At 39.2% G+C, this 21,172-nt stretch overlaps 1 protein-coding gene and 1 long non-coding RNA gene across 2 annotated transcripts in view; both read left to right on the top strand.

Annotated features, from left to right (window-relative positions):
• Positions 1 to 639: 639 nt before the first annotated feature.
• LOC138334657 (uncharacterized) lies at positions 640 to 1,200 on the top strand. The gene has a single exon (XM_069283295.1). It carries the CDS (start codon positions 640 to 642, stop codon positions 1,198 to 1,200), a length of 561 nt encoding a protein of 186 aa, XP_069139396.1.
• Positions 1,201 to 3,864: 2,664 nt separating this feature from the next.
• The window catches only part of LOC138335615 (uncharacterized), a 28,276-nt gene continuing 10,968 nt past the window's right edge, over positions 3,865 to 21,172 (top strand). Inside the window, exons 1-2 of the long non-coding RNA XR_011210309.1 lie at positions 3,865 to 4,019; positions 6,786 to 6,971. This is a non-coding gene — a long non-coding RNA (uncharacterized lncRNA). The remainder of the gene's footprint in view (positions 4,020 to 6,785; positions 6,972 to 21,172) is intronic.

Below are 21,172 nucleotides of genomic sequence, written 5' to 3'. Positions count from 1 at the left end.
GTAGGCAAGTACCCCGTAGTACAATTGGACAATGCTGGACATAGAGTTGAAACTTGTAGGATGAACAAACGCTTTAAGTAAACCATATAGAAGAGTTCGCCTCCAAGGTTTGTTCGAGGAACTCATACCAGTACGCCAGTATGTGAAAGATATGCTGGGTATTGGTGTGATAAGGGAATCAAAAAGTCCCTTTTCCTCAAACATAGTCTTGGTGCGAAAGAAAGATGGTTCGCTAAGGTTTTGTATTGGTTATAGAATGTTAAACAATCGAACCAAGAAGGATGCGTATATGCTTCCTAGGTTCGATGATGTAATTGATACCCTCAGTGGATAGAAATACTTCTCTAAGTTGGATCTTAGGTCAGGCTACTGGCAGGTGGAAATGGAGGAGGATGATAAGCATAAGACAGCCTTCTCTGTGGGTAATCTCGGATTCTATGAGTGTAATAGAATGGGATTTGGACTCACCAATGCCCCTGCAACATTCCAGAGGTTAATGGGAAAATGTATGTGTGATTTGAACCTCCGTGGGTGTCTCGTTTTTATTGATGATATACTCATATTTTCCAAAACCTTTGATGAACATTTGAGGAGGTTGCAATCAGTATTTGCCAAACTAGTTAAACTGGCCTCAAGTTAATGCCTTCCAAATGTGAGCTTTTTAAGACCTCAGTGGCATACCTAGGGCATATAGTGTCAGAGGAGGGCATTAGTACCGATCCAGATAAAACCAAAGTTGTAAAGAGTTGGCCTACACCCAGTAATATCAAAGAACTACGCCAGTTCTTAGTGTTTGTTGGTTACTACAGGAGATTCGTCAAGGACTATTCTAAGATAGTTCAGCCCCTCAATGCGTTATTGAAGGGCCATGGTACTACAAAAAGGGCCAAGGAGAATCGTCATAAAAAGGTAACAGTACCGGCTAAATGGACCTGGGGTGAGCAACAGCAGACTGCCTTTGACACTATCAAAGAAAAGATGGTAAGTCCACCTGTGTTAGGCTATGCTGATTACTCCCAGCCCTTTGCGTGTGGGTCTGGTTTAGGTGCTGTTCTCTACCAAATCCAACAGGGCCAGAAAGTTGTCATATCTTACGCAAGCCGTGGGCTTAGACCTAGTGAAAAGAATTATCCTGCTCACAAGCTGGAATTCTTGGCTCTGAAATGGGCGATCACTGACAAATTTCATGACTATCTTTAAGGTACGTCTTTTGAAGTGATCACAGACAACAACCCATTAACTTATGTCCTTACGACCGCTAAGTTAGATGCTACGGGTCATCGCTGGGTAGCCGCATTGGCTGCGTATGATTTTACTATATCATACAGGGCGGGGCGTTTTAATACAGACGCGGATAGCCTTTCCCGTCAACCACAGCTTTTCTCAGACACAGTTAAAGCAATATGTCAGTCAGCCATAGTTTCAGTACCACTGATTGCTTCGGTGTCGGACGGGACTGCTCCTCCTTCGGCTGGGGAGGATGTAGGCACAGAGTTAGGTAGGATGGATTGGGCTTTAGAGCAAAGGAAAGATCCTGCTCTAGCTAGACTGAGTGTTTTGTTAAGTGGCGACCTTTTCCCAGGGGGAGAAGCGGTAAAGAATGAGTCGGCTGAAGTATTCAAGTATCTCAGAGAGCAAAGACACATTTCTTTAGACCAGGGCGTTTTGTACCGGATCGCTACGTTAGACAATAAGTCAAGCAACTTTTAGTCCCAAAAGCTTATCAAGCCCGAGCTTTAAAGGGTGTCCTCGATGATGTGGGTCAGAAAGAGAGGACGCTATGGCTGGCGCGACAGCGATTTTACTGGCCTGGGTTAGAAAAAGATGTAGTGTCCAAAGTAGAGCAATGTGGGCGATGTGTCCGGAGAAAAACTCCTGTGAGACGAGCTGCCGGCTTGGTGCCAATTCTCACTATAAAACCATTAGAGTTGGTTTGTATTGATTGCCTTAGTTTAGAGAAATCAAAAGGCGGTTATGAAAATATACTGGTTATAGTAGATCATTTTACACGATACGCACAAGCTGTGCCCTGTCTTACCCAGTCCGCTTACACCACAGCCAAGGCTTTGTATGAGAATTTCATAGTTCATTATGGCTTTCCAGAGAAGTTTCATAGCGATCAAGGTCGTAACTTCGAAGTTAAGCTTGTCAAGTAACTGTGTAAGCTCGCTGGAGTTAAGAAAACCCGAACCACTCTCTATCACCCTATGGGGAATGGTTCCGCCGAGAGGTTTAACCAGACTCTCATGGACATGCTCGCTACATTAGCAGTTGAGAAAAAGGAAGACTGGAAAGCATACGTCTCCTCTATGGTCCATGCCTATAACGCTACGAAAAGCTACTCTACAGGCTATTCTCCCCACTTTTTTATGTTTAGGTGGCACCCTAAGCTTGCCAAAGATGCCTTTCTAGGTATCGGTCAAGGCAACGATGGGGTAAGTGACCATGACTCATATGTCAAATAGCTGTGAAAGAAATTAGAGTATGCATACCACACAGCGGCTAGGGAGGCTAGCAGCAAGGCTGATAGAAACAAAGCCAGGTATGATACTAAGGTAAGGGAATGTGCCGTAGAGGTTGGGGACCGAGTGCTAGTTAGAAAGGTGAGTTTCCAAGGGAAACACAAACTAGCCGATAGATGGGAGTCTGATCCATATAGGGTGGTCTGCATTACCGATACAGAGATACCTGTCTATAAGGTGCGGTGTGAAAAGGGGACTGGGCCTCTGCGCACTTTGCACCGGAATATGCTGTTACCCTTCACAATACTACCCACTGACGAAATGGGGGAACAAGGGAGCTGCAGAGCTCCAACAGTTCCGTTAACCCGGTCGAGGAGAGGGTTGGGGTCCAGCCACGATACTGACTCCGATTCCAGTAGTTCGAATTGTAGTGGTAGTGGGCAGCGGTATGCGATTCCACAACAACGGCGACCAGAGTTATCCCCCTGTAGTACCAGCATTAGGGAGGTCTCAAGGGGCTTAGATCCCAGTAGCGCCAGGTCAGTATCTCTAGATACCACGGGTACACCCGTTACCACCATTAACCCCGAGTGCGGTTTCCCTGGGGTTACAGTTACACAGGGGAGTACGGAGCGGGCATCACGTCCAGTGAGAACCCGATATCCCCCAAATCGATATGGGAGTTTGGATTGAGTCCCAGATTGTAACCAGGGAACCCACCGGAGAAGTATTTTAAACCATTTTAAATAATTATTAATACTTTTTAAGTGTTTACATTTTGTAAGATTGTATGTCTCTTACCGAAGTTACCCAGGAGCTTCAAAAGGAACTGTTGTGTCCTAAATCGTATTCATGTTTCATGTATAAGTTGTTGAGCTGATGCTAAGGCTCAACCTAGAGTTTTTTTTTATATCAAACTAAGTCATTTGTTTTATTTTACAGATGGACGTTGTGATTATTCATTGTCACGACTTAATTAAGAATGTATTTTAAGAATATTTATTTTCATTTTATTTCTATTCATACGCAGTCCTCCTCAGATAGGATGCATGTGTAGAAACTTAGTACCCTAAGGTAATTGTCTAATATTTGAGTTTGTAGAATTCAAGTGTAGCCTTAAGTTATCTACAGTGCATTTTTCACGAATGTGGGACACATTCTCCATAAGGGGGGGGGGGGGAGTATGTGACCCAGGTCATAGTATTTACCTGGACATGTATGGGTACTGTATACCTGTGTACAGGTGCTAGGGTTATGTAGTGTACATTTCCTTGTTTACGTGAACTCATGTCCAGTGTATGTGTTAATGTGTTGTGGAATGTCGACAAACTGGTTTGACGTGACACCGACCTGAACTCTGTTAACAACTGCCTTGCATGCTTTTCTACATATCTACGTCACTTCCCTAGCTTTCCTCCTCTCCCCATATCTCTGGCACTTCATCGCTGGACTCCTGCGCGAGCAGAGCCCAGCAGATCTGTTCATATTATACAGAAGGTAGCGATACGGAAGTATAGATATATTTATATCCATAGGATTCGCCTTTCAGGAAGCCTGGTAAGTTGACTAGCATGTAATACGAGTGTAGGGTCGTGTGAATCTTTTGCGTTAATATTCCGGTGAGTTTGATTGTTTGAATGTTTGTATTGTCTTTTGTAGGTTTTTCTTGTCACCATTAAACTACTACGAACAGATCCTATTCTTTGTCATGATTCCACACCCCGATGACATTCATATTTAAGCTACAATTCATATGTCTGATATTGTAAATACAAGTATGTATCATTAAATAGACGTAAAAAGATTGTCTTTCGTGTACGGCGTATTGCTGTTTTGGAAACAAGTGTACGGCGTATAGGCATTCGACTGTAAGGCGAATAGGTATACAATCTACAAAGCGTTATCCTGGATATACCTTTAAATGTGTATATATGACAATGCCGATTCCTTCATGATTTAGTATTTTATACTAAATTAACTTCTTGACATGCCAGACATAATGTTTGTCTTTTTTTTCAGATGTATCATGTTTATTATCTACCAAATCTAGTGTGAATTATCCAACAAACTGTTTTACAATTATTGTTGAAGAAAAGTTATCAATATCAATATCAAGTTGTCAATTGAGAGTTATGTCCTCATTTAAGTCACCGTTGTAAAATTGTATTCCGTAGCTGTACTCCACATAGATTCCAAGTCTCTTATGAGTAAGAACCTTACTCTCGTTTCACTTATGGTACTGTCGGACGGGTGCAACCCCTCTTGTTGCCTCATGTGATTCAGTAATTTTTGCTAGCTTTCGTCTCGCCTTCCGCTTTGCCCTTAAGACATTGTCGAACATGTGATCCCTGGTGATTGAGACAAAGTAAAAGAAAAAACAAGGAATTTCGTTATTACTTTGACAGGTTAAAAGATACAATTATACTTGAAGCTTTACTCGAATCACCATTGGTTAAAATTAAGGTTGTAGTAAGTAGATGTCCCTTTACTCCCTTAGACCTGAAATTTAAAAGTTTTTAAATTTGTATTTAAATAAATTTCTTTATCACAATGTTGCTAAAATTAATACATAGTAAATTGAGTTGAGGCGCTGTAGTTGGAGTGTGTACTCGTGTCATGTTGATTTCTCAAATCTAGAAGTGTGAAAAAAAGATGTGCTCATAGATGTAATAGACTTGCTGGGGATCACATTTCCCGACAGACTCAATCATTTTGTGTAGAATCCCTGGGATATTAGCATTCACAAATTTTGTCTCATTCTGCAGAAGTTTCCGGTCTGGTACTTCAAAATTGCCCTTAGATTTATCTGCAAACGTACATGTACAACCGTTTGATCCATCACCTTCGATTTGTCCATCACATTTCTGACCGTCCATGAATCGAAGGAAACTTCCATGAAACATCTGTAGCCCAGTTCTCCAAAAGAGTTTGACCTCCTCAGAATATCTCATCACTGATGTTGAACTTTCGAGACCAAACCAGTGAACAACATCCAAAAAAAAGCAGAAATGCTATGTTGTCAAGAAGGAATTTCCCATCACTTACCAATTTAAGAAAAATGAGGTACTCTTCAAAATTACCTTTTCGTTTCAGTTCTTCAACAACGCAAGATAATAAATCATGAATTTCCTTACATCAATCGTCGATGTCTTGTCCTTCAGGGAGAATCTCGTTATCTAGATGTGTAATTTTTAATTCAGAGGACGAATCCGAAAGCTTCCATAAATTTTAGTACGGACTGTCTACTGAGCAAGTGATGCCTTGACAAATAGAGTTTTTCAGCTTCCTCTTTGACAGAGATTAGCTTTCCCTGTTGTCTGCATATTTCTGGGATTATTTCGAAATTTAAGTTTGAAAACAATGCCGTCTTGTCCAGAATATTTGACATTATTGTTGTTGCAATGATCAGTAGTGAGATGATCTATAATTCATCTATTGTTCTCTGATCTTATGTGACAATAGGCACATCTGTAGATAGCCATATCTGAAAACAGACCTTCTAATAAGTACAAAAATCTGTATTGCGTGCTATTCGCCGTACAATGGAAAACAAAAATTATGCTATTCGCCGTACACCTAAAACCTATTCGCCGTATACCAAAGACAATATTTTTACGTCGATTTAACGATAAATACATGTATTTACATTATCAGAAATAGGAATTGTAGCTTTAATATGTATAACGTTTCTGTTGGGTTAGTTAGAATAGTTCATAAAGAGTGATAAAAAAATTCGAGGTACCAGGCTCTACTTTTGTGTGAATGAGAGAAATCTAGAGAAACTTCAGTACACTTCTGATTATCATTGGTAAGTTACCGCACACATACTACTTATCCACAACTATTATTAGCTATAACAATCGTAGAATAATCAGAATGAAACAAAAACTAACCTGAACTTGCATTCTGTACTTAAAGTTTACCGCTTGCATGGTAGCTATATCCGGTTCCGGTACCATACAGTGGGTCCAGTCGATCATTTTATATCGACATAAACACAGATTTACGTTACTTGCTATTTGTCCATAATGCATTGAACGCTTCAGCCAATCGAGTGAATGACATACAGTCATACATACATGGATAGTGTTAATGACACGTGTCAATAAATCCGTGCATGAACACAAGCGCACGTTCCACGAGAATTAAGCAAATCTTGCTGCCGAATTTTTCAAAGAGCTACACGTAGTATTCAGCCATATATAAAGTAGCATTTCCTAGCGACGTTTTATTCCTCACACAACATGACGATAAAAACAGGATACTTTTACTGTTACTTGGTATATTTATGCCATTTTCTTCACAAATTTTCTTGTTGCACAGGAGGCAATATCTCGCTACTCGACAGACAACATGTCCCAAAAAAGGCCATGCATGTGTTCAATAACCTCATTGCCAAGCATGACAGAAGAAACCAGTTCTGTAAGGACTGCGTTGAACACACCGTATCTTTAACGGCTGCCGAGAGAATTGCCATCCGAGAACACCCAGCTTCCTATTCGTAAAGTGGTAAAGTGGTAAGTACATGTGTGTGTGTGTGTGTGTGTGTGTGTTTGTTTGTGTTGGTACTGTATCACATGCCGATTCAATTTTACTTGTCATTTATCAAAATAGTATTTTTATGTTGCATGCAACATCCAACGGCACCATTAATACTATAACTACTGAATCAGTTGGAGAGGGAAACTGAGCATGTATAATTAACAGATGTACATATATATGCATACGTAGTTAACTGGATATCTGATGTTGTGTAGCTATTTATATTATTCTTAGTTCAATTCTTAATAATTTATGTAACGCCCAGATTTTAAAGGTTAACCTCGGTCACTACAAGGACAATATTGTTAAAAACCTTACTTAACTCATTTAGATCTTGTCTACATGTGTTGCATAGCATGGTTTCCTTGATTATTTATTATACATGAATGTCGATTCCCTAAAACCTAGATATGTCATGTAAAAAATCTTAATCGCGTTTTGAAATTAAGTTTTCAAGGCCTAATTCAGTGTTAGCTTGCTTGTAACGAAAATTTCAATTCGCTTAAAAATTAAAGATTTTAAGGGAAAACTAACGAAGAGAAAAGCAGAAAAATGATATATAAATGGTGGCCATCACGATACCTCTAGGGTCTTTCGTCCGTGGTTCGTCCGTCCGATTATAATTCTTGTTACCATTATTTCTCAGAAAGTAAATAATGGATAAGTTCATTTGTAGGTTTCCCGAGGGCAGTATTTGTACATATTGCATTTCGGATCCGAAATTAAGGATGGAAATCTGTACTGTTCTTTTCAGATGTAAACTGGGGAAGAACAACCATATCTATTGTTAAATGTATCCAAAATCCAAGGCTCTTTCGTCGATGGCAACACGCGACAAGCCAAATGATGCATAAATGATTGCTTATCACTTTCATCTCTTTCTTACCATACTTCCAAAAAATTTACAGGATACTATAGACAAAATTAATTCATATAGCTGAACGATTTTATTAATTCATATAGCTGAACGATTTGGTAAAATTGATCCCTATTATGGCCCGCCATTCTAGCCTATTTGTAAGCAAGACCAATAGTATAAACGATATTGGTTTTCCTTAACAAAAACTCGCTGCAAACCAATTGTTTTATAGATTGAATGTTGAGGTTCACTTTTGGCTCTGTCCAGATTCGAGTTTATCGTATTAGATTTATCGTCCTATTAACAACCATGGCCATTTAAGGACGACCTCCAATGTGTGCGAGATATGTTGCGGTGTGTAAATGTTTATGCTTCGGTAGGCTTTATTAGGTTCGAATTGTGTAACAATAGAACTCTTGTTAAATAAGTTTTCAAGATGAATCACTTTCGTTCCCTGCAGGTAGGGCGTTAGAATTGTGCCTGCTGCCCCTATTGCAAAATGACCGTAAAAGGCGACTAAATTTAGGATCTTATATTTTCTCTTCTTCAAGCTGACTTTATGTTTGCTAATGTCTACCTTGGCACCGCCTCGCTTTTGGCTTGAGTTGAGCGTTCGCCCCTGTGGGGAAGGCTCTGGATTCTGTCCCCTGGCCAAGACACATCAGAGTCTATAGAAGCGGTAGTTTCTGCTCCTGCTTAGGACTTAGCATACGGGGAGTGGGATGACTGATTCGCCCATTAATATATTGGACCAGGTGGGGTGTGTTGCTTGGTGTCTTCGGCGGCATGCTTCAGTGATATAGCACTAGAAAAAAGGGCAACAGTTCCACTATCCAGGAAGACACAACATGAATATACCGCAGTCTCCCAAAACACGCACCTCGCACAACATACACGCAACACAACGCATACATGGGAGGCCGCCCTTACATGATCATAGCTGTTAATACGACGTTAATTAATCAAGCAAACATGTCATCGATTTAAAGACAAACATGGAATCAAGAAGAAGATAAACCAAGGAGAGTCCAACAGCGTTACATCAGGATGACACCAACTACGCAAAGTTTTATGCAACTACTCACCGGACGACATCTATAATGTTGACGAGACGGGACTTTTCTACAAACTCGGACCCAACTACACACTAGCTACTCAGGCGATGAAAGGAAAGAAGATATCTAAAAACAGGATAACCGTCCCCTCACCTCGAACGCCACCAGAACACACAAACTCAAGCCGTTTATCATTACAAAAGTCCAACGACCCAGATGTTTCAGAAAGACCTACGACCCTAACACCCACATCAGATACCGCTACAACCAGCCTTGATGACGTCACTACTATTCCAGGATTGAATAAAGGACTTTGACCGACAGATGAGACTACAGGGACGGACGCATGGTTATTCTACTCGCCGACAACATTGACAGCCATGTCTGTGACAGCACCTTGACGAACGTTAGACTACACCACCTACCGCCCAACACTAAATCACATATCCAAACTACGGACCCCGGGATCATCAAGAACTTTAAAGCATACTACAGACAGACATTGGTACGACACTACCTTGACTGCGTCGAGAGGGGAGATCCACAGACCATTGACTTACAACAGTCAATCCGGATGGTGAAGACCACATCAGGATGGGACACTGTTAGTCAGACCACAATTGCCAACTGTTTCAACCACACAAAGATATATTCCCGACTACCAGTTCTAGGATAAAGATGACATCCCTCTCGGCCAAGTGATTCCAACTGTTGATGACGATGATGGATGGCGTACCACTTCGGCCCTGCAGGTAGGGCGTTAGAATTGTACCTGCTGCCCCTATTGCATGATCGTAAAAGGCGACTAAATTTAGGATCTTATCTTTTCTCTTCTTCCTAAATGACTTTATCTTTCCTAATGCCTCCCTTGGCATCGCCTCACTTTTGGCCTTGAGTTGAGCGTTCGCCCCTGTGAGGAAGGCTCTGGGTTCTGTCACCTGGCCGAGACACACCAAAGTCTATAAAAGTGGTAGTTTCTGCTCCTGCTTAGCGCTCAGCGTACAGGGAGAGGGACGACTGGTTCGCCCGTTGTCAGTATAATGTGACCGGGTGGGGTGTGTTGCTTGGTATCTTCGGCAGCATGCTTCAGTGATATAGCACTATAAAAAGGGCAATAGTTCCACTATACAAGAAGACACAACACGAATATACCGCAGTCTCCCAAAACACGCACCTCGCACAACATACACGCAACACTACGCATACATGGGAGGCCGTCCTTACATGACCATAGCTGTTAATAGGACGTTAATAAATCAAACAAACAAACAAACAAAGCGTACCACTTAAGCAACTTAGAGGCCCCATGAGAAGTACAAGAGGAGTAACTCTAATATAACAATTGAGTTGACTAAAACACAAAATTCGGCATCCGGAAAACTCGTAATCCGGACGGTTTAGCCTGGGAACGAAAGTGTCCAGATTATCGAGGGTCCACTGTAAACCCTGAAAATCTCACAAATATTGTCATTCGTTATTCATAATGTCCGGAGGCCATTGACCCTTCGACCCACTTGCCATAATGGAAACTTTGGTAAGCTTTATAGCAAAGTTAATTGGGCAGATGACCCGGTGTACACGTATTGGAATAACTTTATATTTGGGAAATACATTTTTCTATTTGTACATACAAAAGTTGTAGGACCATGTTCAATTTTATACTTCTTGAATAAGATAAAGATCCTAAATTTAGTCGCCTTTTATGATCATGCAAAAGGGGCAGCAAATACAATTGTAACCCCCTACCTGTAGAGCCGGCTCTATGTAGGCTATTCTCACCTAAAATAGACAACTATATCAAGATATCCCCAAATATAAAAGACGCGAGGTAGTGCAAATTTGACTAAACTTCTATAATTGGTTAAATCCTCAGTTAAAATATAAACAAAAGGCATTGACGGTCACCTGAGTGCTGATACAGAAAGAGCATTGCAAAGTTGGTTTAAATCTGTAAAAAGTACTTACGAATTCGAATAATTTTTGAAGTTGAACCTTCGTATTATAATTTTTGTTTTTCATTTTGGTAGTTAGTGTATTATGTTACCAAACCTTATGCTTAAAATTCCAGTTTGCTTTGCCAAGCATTTGAGCCGTTCTCATTCTTCTTTATTTCTTGAATTGACTAGCCCTGCCGGTAGGGCATTAGAATTGTACCTGCTGCCCCTATTGCATGATCGTAAAAGGCGATTAAATTTAGGATATTATCTTTTCTCTTCTTCCTAACTGACTTTATCTTTCCAAATGCCTCCCTTGACGCCGCCTCACTTTTGGCCTTGAGTTGTACGTTCGCCCCTGTAAGGAAGGCTCTGGATTCTGTCCCCTGGCCGAGACACACCAAAGTATATAAAAATGGTAGTTTCTGCTCCTGCTTGGCGCCCAGCACACAGGGAGTGGGACGACTGGTTCGCCCGTTGCCAGTATAATGTGACTGGGTGAGGCGACGCACCTCGCACAACATACACGCAACGCGCCGAATACATGGGAGGCCGTCCTTATATGACCATAGCTGTTAATAGGACGTTAATTAATGAAACAAACATCTTGAATTGACACAAATTATTGAATCATTTCAACTTTTCAATATTTTGAAGTATTACAAAAATAGCAGATATTGTACTTTAAAAGTGGTCAAAGGTGATTTCTTTATATTTTCTTATGTTTCGGGTATTGAAAAAACGATTTTCCGAACATATGATTTTTGGCGACTTTTTTCATGGTAAATAACTAGATCCTCCAACCCAAAAAGCAAAAAATAAATTCTGTTGCAATTAATGAATTATTTAGAGGTTTGGTCCCTATTTTTCGTATTTTTACTGGACTAATAGGAAGCTTACCCTCTTCGCGTATTACAATATACATACATATATTTGTATTTCAGGGTTATGTGTATCACAAGGGTTACACACCAACTACAGGTATTATATCCATCCCCTATCTCATTTATTTCTATACCTAATAATTCCCCAGTTTTTCCTCTACAATCTTTACTAGCCCATCTAATTCAAAATATTTTGCCTCTATTAAAAGTTCCTGTAGTTCCTGGAATCCATTTGGCCGGGTCCTATGCGAAGGTGCGATATATTTATTCCGCAGTTAATTAAGAATCGTCCGGATTTGTTTCCCATCATGATCAAAGAAGTATGTAAACTTGCTGGCCATCTCATCCTATGGCCATAAGAGTTGCCACACAAGTTACAAATCTCTCCCCACCAAGATTAAGGATAAGCCTTTGGGATTGGTTTATGGCATTCTGCAAAAGTTTCTTATCCGATGGTTTATAAGAAACTAGAGTGGAATTGGCACTATAGCCATCGTCCGTGTCAGGTTGGATTGGCTCAATAAATTGGGAAACCACTGCTGTTTGTCCCTCTGGTTCCTGCAGCTTCGGATTCCTGCGGCTTCAGATCTTCATTTTCTCTCTCCAGGTATGGCTCATGTAGTGATAGCTCCCGCTATACTTCCTCCTCATCTGTTAAATGAACAGTCATCTGAAAGGTTGAGATCTTCCGCCACATTTTCGGAGTATTCCCGCTCTGACTCCTCAGAGCTGTCCTTCGAGGAGGAAGAATATATGAGGCCATTTCGGACCCAAGCTCATCTTTGGTTTGTGGGGCTGGTTTTTTTTTTCCTTTTCCTGGTAGGAGCCTGTTCCTGGGTTCTGCTAGCAGAACTCAAACTAGGGACGAACGCCCTCACCAGTGATGTAAGTTTTTGTGTGCGCGCCTAAAACTGGGGGTTTTGGAGGTCGCTGTACAAGTACTGGTCTGGTTCGCAAATTTGCCTCCCTCCAAGCCTCATGCCGTTCCCGCGGTGTTTTTGGCTCCTGGAAGATTTTCTTTACAAACTCCCTTCTCCTTCCCTAGAAATTTGTGAATTCTTCCTGCTCAGCACAGGTGAAGGTCATGGTGTTCCTCTTCACCGTTTCCATTGTTCCACATGCACACTTGGCGTGCGGCGCATCTACTTGGTTAGCCAACCCTCTGCACATCGAACAGCGAAAAATAAAACCTGAATGGGCTGCAGTTAAATGGCGCTCCACAAAATATAGTTCTTGCGTAGTCGGTTTTGCATATTTGGTATTCTAACCTTGTAATTTCCTGCAAAAGATACAAAATTTATTTTTACTTATATTTCATATTAAATTGCACATCATGAAAGTTGATTTACTAATCTTAATTTCCTCTAATGGAGTTTCCTCAGTTGCTTCAGAGATATTGGTATCTCAATATTTTAAAATATGAATATGGCGAACAAGCTTATTGCTCCTTCGGGATTTCTTAACCCGATAAATAGCATCACTGATTCCTACTAGATCCAAGTTGATCTCTTCTAGTGACAATGGAATTTAAATCCTAGGGTTTAAAGTTATAATACTGAGTATTACTTAGTATGAAGAGTGTTTTATACAAAGCTCCTATTGACTACTGCTCTCTGATCCGTTATAGACCCTTAGTAAATTGTGATCAACAACTTTTTTTTTGCTCCTGTGATTCTTCCTTATCCGATATAAGATATCATTTAATTTATGTATCACTTGGTAAGGACCTTCCCAATGACAAAGTAATTTTGATCCCAATCCTTGATGATGGGGGTTGTATAACCATACAGAGCTTCCAAGTTCAAACTGGTTAAATTGTATGTTTCTGTCATGTTCTTTTTTTCATGTGGTCATGCAATAATTTCAGTCTGTTGCAAAGACCTCTATTTTGTCAGATAGTTCATTAATGTAATCTGTCTTGGGACGACGCGTTCGCCCGTTGCCAGTATAATGTGACCGGGAGGAGTGTGTTGCTTGGTGTCTTCGACGGCATGCTTCAGTGATATAGCACTATAAGATGGCCCTGCAGGTAGGGCGTTAGAATTGTACCTGCTGCCCCTATTGCATGATCGTAAAAGGCGACTAAATTTAGGATCTTATCTTTTCTATTCTTCCTAACTGACTTTATCCTTCCTAATGCCTCCCTTGGCACCGCCTCACTTTTGGCCTTGAGTTGAGCGTTCGCCCCTGTGAGGAAGGCTCTGGGTTCTGTCCCCTGGCCGAGACACACCAAAGTCTATAAAAGTGGTAGTTTCTGCTCCTGCTTAGCGCTCAGCAAAAAGGGAGTGGGACGACTGGTTCGCCCGTTGTCAGTATAATGTGACCGGGTGGGGTGTGTTGCTTGGTGTCTTCGGCGGCATGGTCCAGTGATATAGCACTTTAAAAAGGGCAAAAGTTCCACTATACAAGAAGACACAACATGAATATACCGCAGTCTCCCGAAACACGCACCTCGCACAACATACACGCAACACACCGCATACATGGGAGGCCGTCCTTACATGACCATAGCTGTTAATAGGACGTTAATTAATCAAACAAACAAACAAACAAACACAACATGAATATACCGAAGTCTCCCAAAACAGGCACCTCGCACTTTACACACGCTACACACTGCATACACGGGAGGCCGTCCTTACATGATACTGGCTGTTAATAGGACGTTAAATTAATCAAACAAACTGTCTTTATATTTGTTTTTCCAGTTGGGAGCCTCCCAAGAACCAAATCGACAGGAAGACTAACGTATTGTCACAAATGGACTGAGGGGAGACAACCAATTTTTCAAAATAGTTGAGAAATACATTTTTCTATTTGTTTTACGGAATCTTACACACTGGAGAATTTCCCCATTGCGAAAATTTTTGAATGTTCCAAGTGTCACCGTTGATGTAAAGCAGTTTTTGCTTCAGTCATTTAGGAGTATTTTTCATTATACAAACTAAATTTGGTCCAGTGTAATAAAAATCCAACTTATGTAACGTTTTATAATTTCCGTATCTTGAAAAAAGTTCTCCATATCTTGGAACGTAGATAGTTGCTTCACATTAGGGAACAAGTACGGTGCTCCATATACGTTAAGATAGATAATCATTCTTTGTACATTGAGTTTTGAGCTCATCTCATTTATGTAACTATACAGTTGAATATTTTGACAATTGTACACAAGATATTGAACTTTATCTTATTTATTGCTGGTTTTACTTTTGGTCACGAGTGCTAGGCTGGAATTGGACCTTATAAATTATAATAACGGACAACTCGCCCACAGGAGTAATTGGGTCGAGCGAACGTTACAACAAAATGAATTATTCATGTCAGGGAGAGCCAAATAAAATAATTTATACATAACCCGGAGCTGGGGTAACAGCACAAAAGATGTGTTACACTGCATTTTAATGATTTCCAGTTTGATCGGACATTTATTTTCTTTCTGACTTTTTCTCCAAATATCTCTGTATGATTAATACTGTAACTCCAATTGGCATTTATACATATAGACTCAGTGTTTATGTTCATAAGAATAACTTTCAGAATAACTAATAACAATTATATAATTTCTATAATTATATAAGGCCAAAGTTAGTTCATATAGAATAGACTGATTAATAAGACGTTGTATCGCAACACTTTATCACTGGAATATGCACCATGGACTTGGATCAAAATATTTTCTTTTGTGTCCAATACTATTTGTAAAGCTATCCAATATTCTGATTATCAAATAATACTGACAAGAAATTCACATGTGATTATAGACAATACAGATAGGATCAAGTTTTGACGATCTACCTAAGAGATAACATTTATTATTATCATTAAAAGCAAATACTTTAAGTTAGTTATTTTTCCAGATTAAAGAAGTATTTGGCATTAATGTGTCTAAAATTATATATAAATACGTTACCTACCCAAATTAAACTTAAAATCTTTAGCAATAATCATATATACATGTGAAAATGATGCAATAATTCTATATACATGTGAAAATGATTCACACAATTCTTAGCATTAATCAACATGAAGGTCAATTTATCAGTAGTGTAACGTGCTGTATTTAATATTAGTCTAGCCCTGCAAATAATTGAACTAGGTTTGTAACAGATGACCTCTATAACTTGGTAATTGTTGCTTGGTGTCTTCGGAGGCATGCGTCAGTGATATAGCACTACAAGAGATCACAGAGGGATCTTGGCGCCCACCAAAGAATGATCTATATCTGACAAAGGAAAGATGGATCTTTTCTCTTCTTTTTAAACTTTTTCAAACATACTACATATAAAATTTGAGACAGATCGCTTCAGTACTTTTTGAGAAATAGCGGTAACAAACTTCAACTATCAAAATCCAAGATGACTCCTTGGCGGCCATCTTGTTAATCAAACGGTCCCAAATCACAATATGCACCACTAGGGCCCTAGGGGAACCTACATGTGAAATTTGAGAAAGATCCATTCAATACTTTCTGAAAAATAGCGATAACAAACTTTGAATATAAAAATCCAAGATGGCGGCCATCTTGTTCACCGATTGGTCCAAAAATGCAATATGCACAACAAGGGCCCTAGGGGAACCTACATATTAAATTTGAGAAAGATCCCTTCAGCACTTTTTGAGAAATAGGGATATCAAACCTTAACTATCAAAATCTAAGATAGCCGCCTGGCGGCCATCTTGTTTTCCTATCAGCCTCAAAATATGTATGGCACAAATAGGGACCAAGGGTAACCTCCATGTGAAGTTTGAACAAAATTCCTTCAGTAGTTCTCAAGAAATATCGATAAAAACTTCAACTTCCAAAATCAAAGATGGCTGCCTGGCGGCCATCTTGTTTATCTTGTTTTTCCGATCAGCCTCAAAATCTGTATGGCACAAATAGTAACCAAGGGTACCCTCCATGTGAAGTTTGAACAAAATCCTTTCAATAGTTCTCAAGAAATATTGATAAAAAACTTCAACTGCCAAAATCAAAGATGGCTGCCTTGCGGCCATCTTGTTTTTCCGATCAGCTTAAAAATCTGTATAGCACAACTAGGGACCAAGGGTAACCTCCATGTGAAGTTTGAACAAAATCCATTTAGTAGTTCTCAAGAAATATCGATAACAAACTTCAACTGCCAAAATCAAAGATGGCTGCCTGGCGGCCATCTTGTTTTTCCGATCAGCCTTCAAATCTGTATTGCACAACTTGGGACCAAGGGTAACCTTCATGTGAAGTTTGAACAAAATCCCTTCTGTAGTTCTCAAGAAATATCGATAACAAACATCAACTGCCAAAATCAAAGATGGCTGCCTGGTGGCCATCTTGTTTTTCCGATCAGCCTCAAAATCTGTATGGCACAACTAGGGACCAAGGGTAACCTTCATGTGAAGTTTGAACAATATCGATAACAAACTTCAACTGCCAAAATCAAAGATGGCTGCCTGGCGGCCATCTTGTTTTTTCGATCAGCCTCAAAATCTGTATGGCACAAATATGGACCAAGGGGACCCTCCATGTGAAGTTTGAACAAAATCCCTGCAGCAGTTTTTAAGAAATAGTGATAACAAGCATTGTTTATGGACGGACGGCGGACGCAGGGCGATTTGAACAGTTCCACTATACAAGAAGACACTACATGAATATACTGCAGTTTCGCAAAACACGCACCTCTCACAACATACACGCAACGCACAACATACATGGGAGGCCGTCCTTACATAACATAGCTGTTAATAGGACTTTAATTAATCAAACAAATAATTCTTAAACCACACCATTATATAATTCCATTATATTCACTCTTCAATTTAAATGCGATCTATAATTACAAATGAATTATTAGAACAGGGCATGTAAGTGAAGCAACCAGTTTATAATGGTCTTACAATACCCAAACGTTTTGTAGTTTTGATTTTGTAAAACTTATTGTTTTTACAAATCATCACTTAATAAATTAACTTGAGATCATATCAAGCTTTACAAATAATTACTGAATTAGACATTAATGTAAATTACCGTTAGATTCGTGATTATATGGTCTCAAATAACCATATCCATATCATTTTGTAATGTTACTGAACATAGACCTTGCACTAGGCGCTTTAAACGACAAATTTACTGGTGAGAAAATTATACAGTTCAATGACTAAAGACATGATCTTTATACCGTTTTGGATCAAAAAGTGAACCTTGTCTTACATCTCAACAGGGCAATTTTAATTTGGTCATAGCACAGGCCCCTGGGACCGTTTGGATTTTTTAAACGTATTTCAAGGGTTTGCATAAATGTTGCTACATATAACATTTAGTTTTAATAAAATTGGTTCGAGGGCAAATTTCCTTTGTTCGTGAAAGAGGTCTTTTAGTATGTTTTTAACTAAATTATAAATACTCACTACGCAATGTCAATTAAACATTCAAATCGTGCGTTTAATTAGGGCTTTTCACCATGTGGTGAAAAGACCTATTGTTTTTGTTCTGTTTTTTATTATTATTATTATTATTATTATTCTACACTTTTTTTTGGGTCCAAAAGATCTTCAAAATGGTAAGAGGTATGCCAATGGCATCATTGTCATATTGTTTGGCATGAGTTGAAGGGGTGACCGCAACATTTTTAAGTATCAAAAATCAAGATGGCCGCCATGACGTCATACCTAAAAAGTTTAAAACAGCCATAACTCAATAACCGTTTAAGATACAGCAAATATATTTGATGTTTTATGTAGATCGTATAAAAGACTAACTTTTATACAATTACAGCAATTAGGTCAAAGGTCAAACTAAAAAGTTCGCTATGAGGTCAAAGTTCACGAATTTTTATTTTTTTGATGTTGCGAAATTTCTTTTTACATATTGATGCAGAATGTCATTCCGATGAATTTGGTGTCTTTTATTTTTCGGTAGCACTCCCGGTTAATGCTGTATGCCATTTTGAACAATCCTTTGATCTTTGCTAATTTCCCGCCAAAATGTTTAACATTATATATTGTCGAACTGAATGAATAATATAGTCTGCAATTGCTATAGAAAAGACCCCTCTAATGTTCTCTAACGTTTAATATGATTTTCATCTTCAGCAAAAAACCAAAATGGCCGCTATGACGTCATATCTTAAAATTTAAAAATGCTTATAACTCACTAACAGTTCTTTTCACAGATTTCATCCAATAATATTTTTTTGCAGATAATCTTAAGCGTAAACTTTTTCTCTCTACATGTTATTACAAAAAATGGCAACTTCCGGTTTTCGGTAAGGGTCAAATGTTAAAGGTCCTGTTTTTAACAATAAACTTGAAAACTTTTCTCCTGAAGTTCTGTAAGGTCTAGGATCTTCATATTTCATATATAAGATGTCCAGGGGATGGACTATAAAGTCAGATACTAGGAATGACCTTGACCCATATTCAAGGTCACATGAGTCATATATGTTCAAATCTTTAAATGACTCAACAATAACCAAAATGACAAGTCTTCATACGTTCAAGGTCACAGGGGTCCAGAGTTTAAATATACATACCGGGATATATATACTTAACAACACCGCAAGTCAGATGACGTTAAGGCGCATTCGATCTCGTTATCATTTGCTCGAACGAATTTGGAAATATTAGTTGAATTAAGATGAGAGTTCTCTTCGGCTGATCAAACTTAATCTGCGCAAAGAAAGATAACTCCCCCTAAAAACCTATGTAACAGTATATTTCTTTATAAGTGATTACCCTTGTTCATATGTTGGTAAGCAAGTAGAAATGACTCAACAATAACCAAAATGACAAGAGTCTTCATACGTTCAAGGTTACAGGGGTCCAGAGTTTAAATATACATACCGGGGTATATATACTTAACAACACCGCAAGTCAGATGACGTTAAGGCGCATTCGATCATGTTATCATTTGCTCAAACGAATTTGGAAATATGAATTGGATTAAGATGAGAGTTCTCTTCGGCTGATCAAACTTCATGTAGATCTTCACTAAAACATTTTTATTCGGGGCTGAAAGTCAAGGTCATTTATTGGTTACAACTTCAAAACCCATGCATTACCTAGTTCTTAACTTACCTGGCAATGACGGTATTGTAAACTAAATATAGTGAAAAGCCCGCCAAATTGTCTATGACAATTTCTAGTTGTAAAATTTATAACTCAATACTTTTAAGCTCATCTGGCCCGAAGGTCAATATAGGTATGTTTTAGGCACAATTTAGGTATACCTAATATGTGCCTTGTGGCATGATGTGCCTAAAAAGTACCCGAAAGCTACCTATGATATACCCAGAGAACTACCTAAAACATACAAATTATGTATGTTACCTAAAAATACCTAGAGCATACCCGAAAGCTACCTATTATATACACAGAGAAGTACCTATATGCTACCCAAAATCTACCTAAATGCTACTTGAAAGCTACCTAGAAAATGCCCAATGAAATATACCTAAAAGCTATCCGAAACATACAAAGTACATACAAGCTTCCCAAAACATACCCGAAAGCTACCTAAATAGGACACAAAAGCTACAAAGTCAGATTGTGTACAATTCAAATTTAGTATTGTGTTGCCTGCAACGCAAGTGCGACATTTAGATATCACTATGTTGGCGTCGGTGTTGGCGTCTGAGAAACGGTTTTCGTGCGATAACTTTAATATTTATTGTCCGATTTCAAAATCCGTCAATATTTACAAGAGTTACGGGACTTTAAAATCGTCAAAACAGATAATTACATTGTTTCCGCTGGACAACTTTAGTATTTATTGTCCGATTTCAACAAAATTTGGTATATTGCTTTACATCAATGAAATCTTAAATGGGTTCTGTACTTATCAAAATCCATCAATATTTGCAAAGTTGATGGGACAGAATAACTTCGCCTCCCTTGGCGTTGAGATGAGCGTTGTGAGGAAGGCTCTGGGTTCCGTCCCCTGGCCGAGGCACACCAAAGTCTATAAAAGTGGTAGTTTCTGCTCCTGCTTAGCGCTCAGCATACAGGGAGTGGGACGACTGGTTCGCCCGTTGTCAGTATAATGTGACCGGAAGGGGTGTGTTGCTTGGTGTCTTCGGCGACATGCTTCAGTGATATAGTACTATAAAATGGGCAACAGTTCCGCTATACAAGAAGACACAACATGAATATACCGCAGTCTCGCAAAACAAGCACCTCGCACAACATACACGCAACACACCACATACATGGAAGGTCGTCCTTACATGACCATGGCTGTTAATAGGACGTTAATTAATCAAACAAACAAACAAAATGTTATGGAGATATAACACAAAAATCTGAGTTTCGCGGTTTCTTTAGAGTACACTCAGATTTTTGTGTTATATCTCCATAACATAAACAAGAGTCCAAAAGGGCCTTAACGGTCATCTGCCTACCTTGACAATAGTAAAATTAATTATATATGGTGTCACTTTGTCAGGATCATGTCAGGATCATTTTC

The sequence above is a fragment of the Argopecten irradians genome, chromosome 11 (genome assembly GCF_041381155.1).
Source record: "Argopecten irradians isolate NY chromosome 11, Ai_NY, whole genome shotgun sequence".
Taxonomy (NCBI): Eukaryota; Metazoa; Mollusca; class Bivalvia; order Pectinida; family Pectinidae; genus Argopecten; species Argopecten irradians.
Note: the sequence above shows the minus strand (reverse complement) of the source record. Positions and strands in the feature narration are given on the sequence as shown.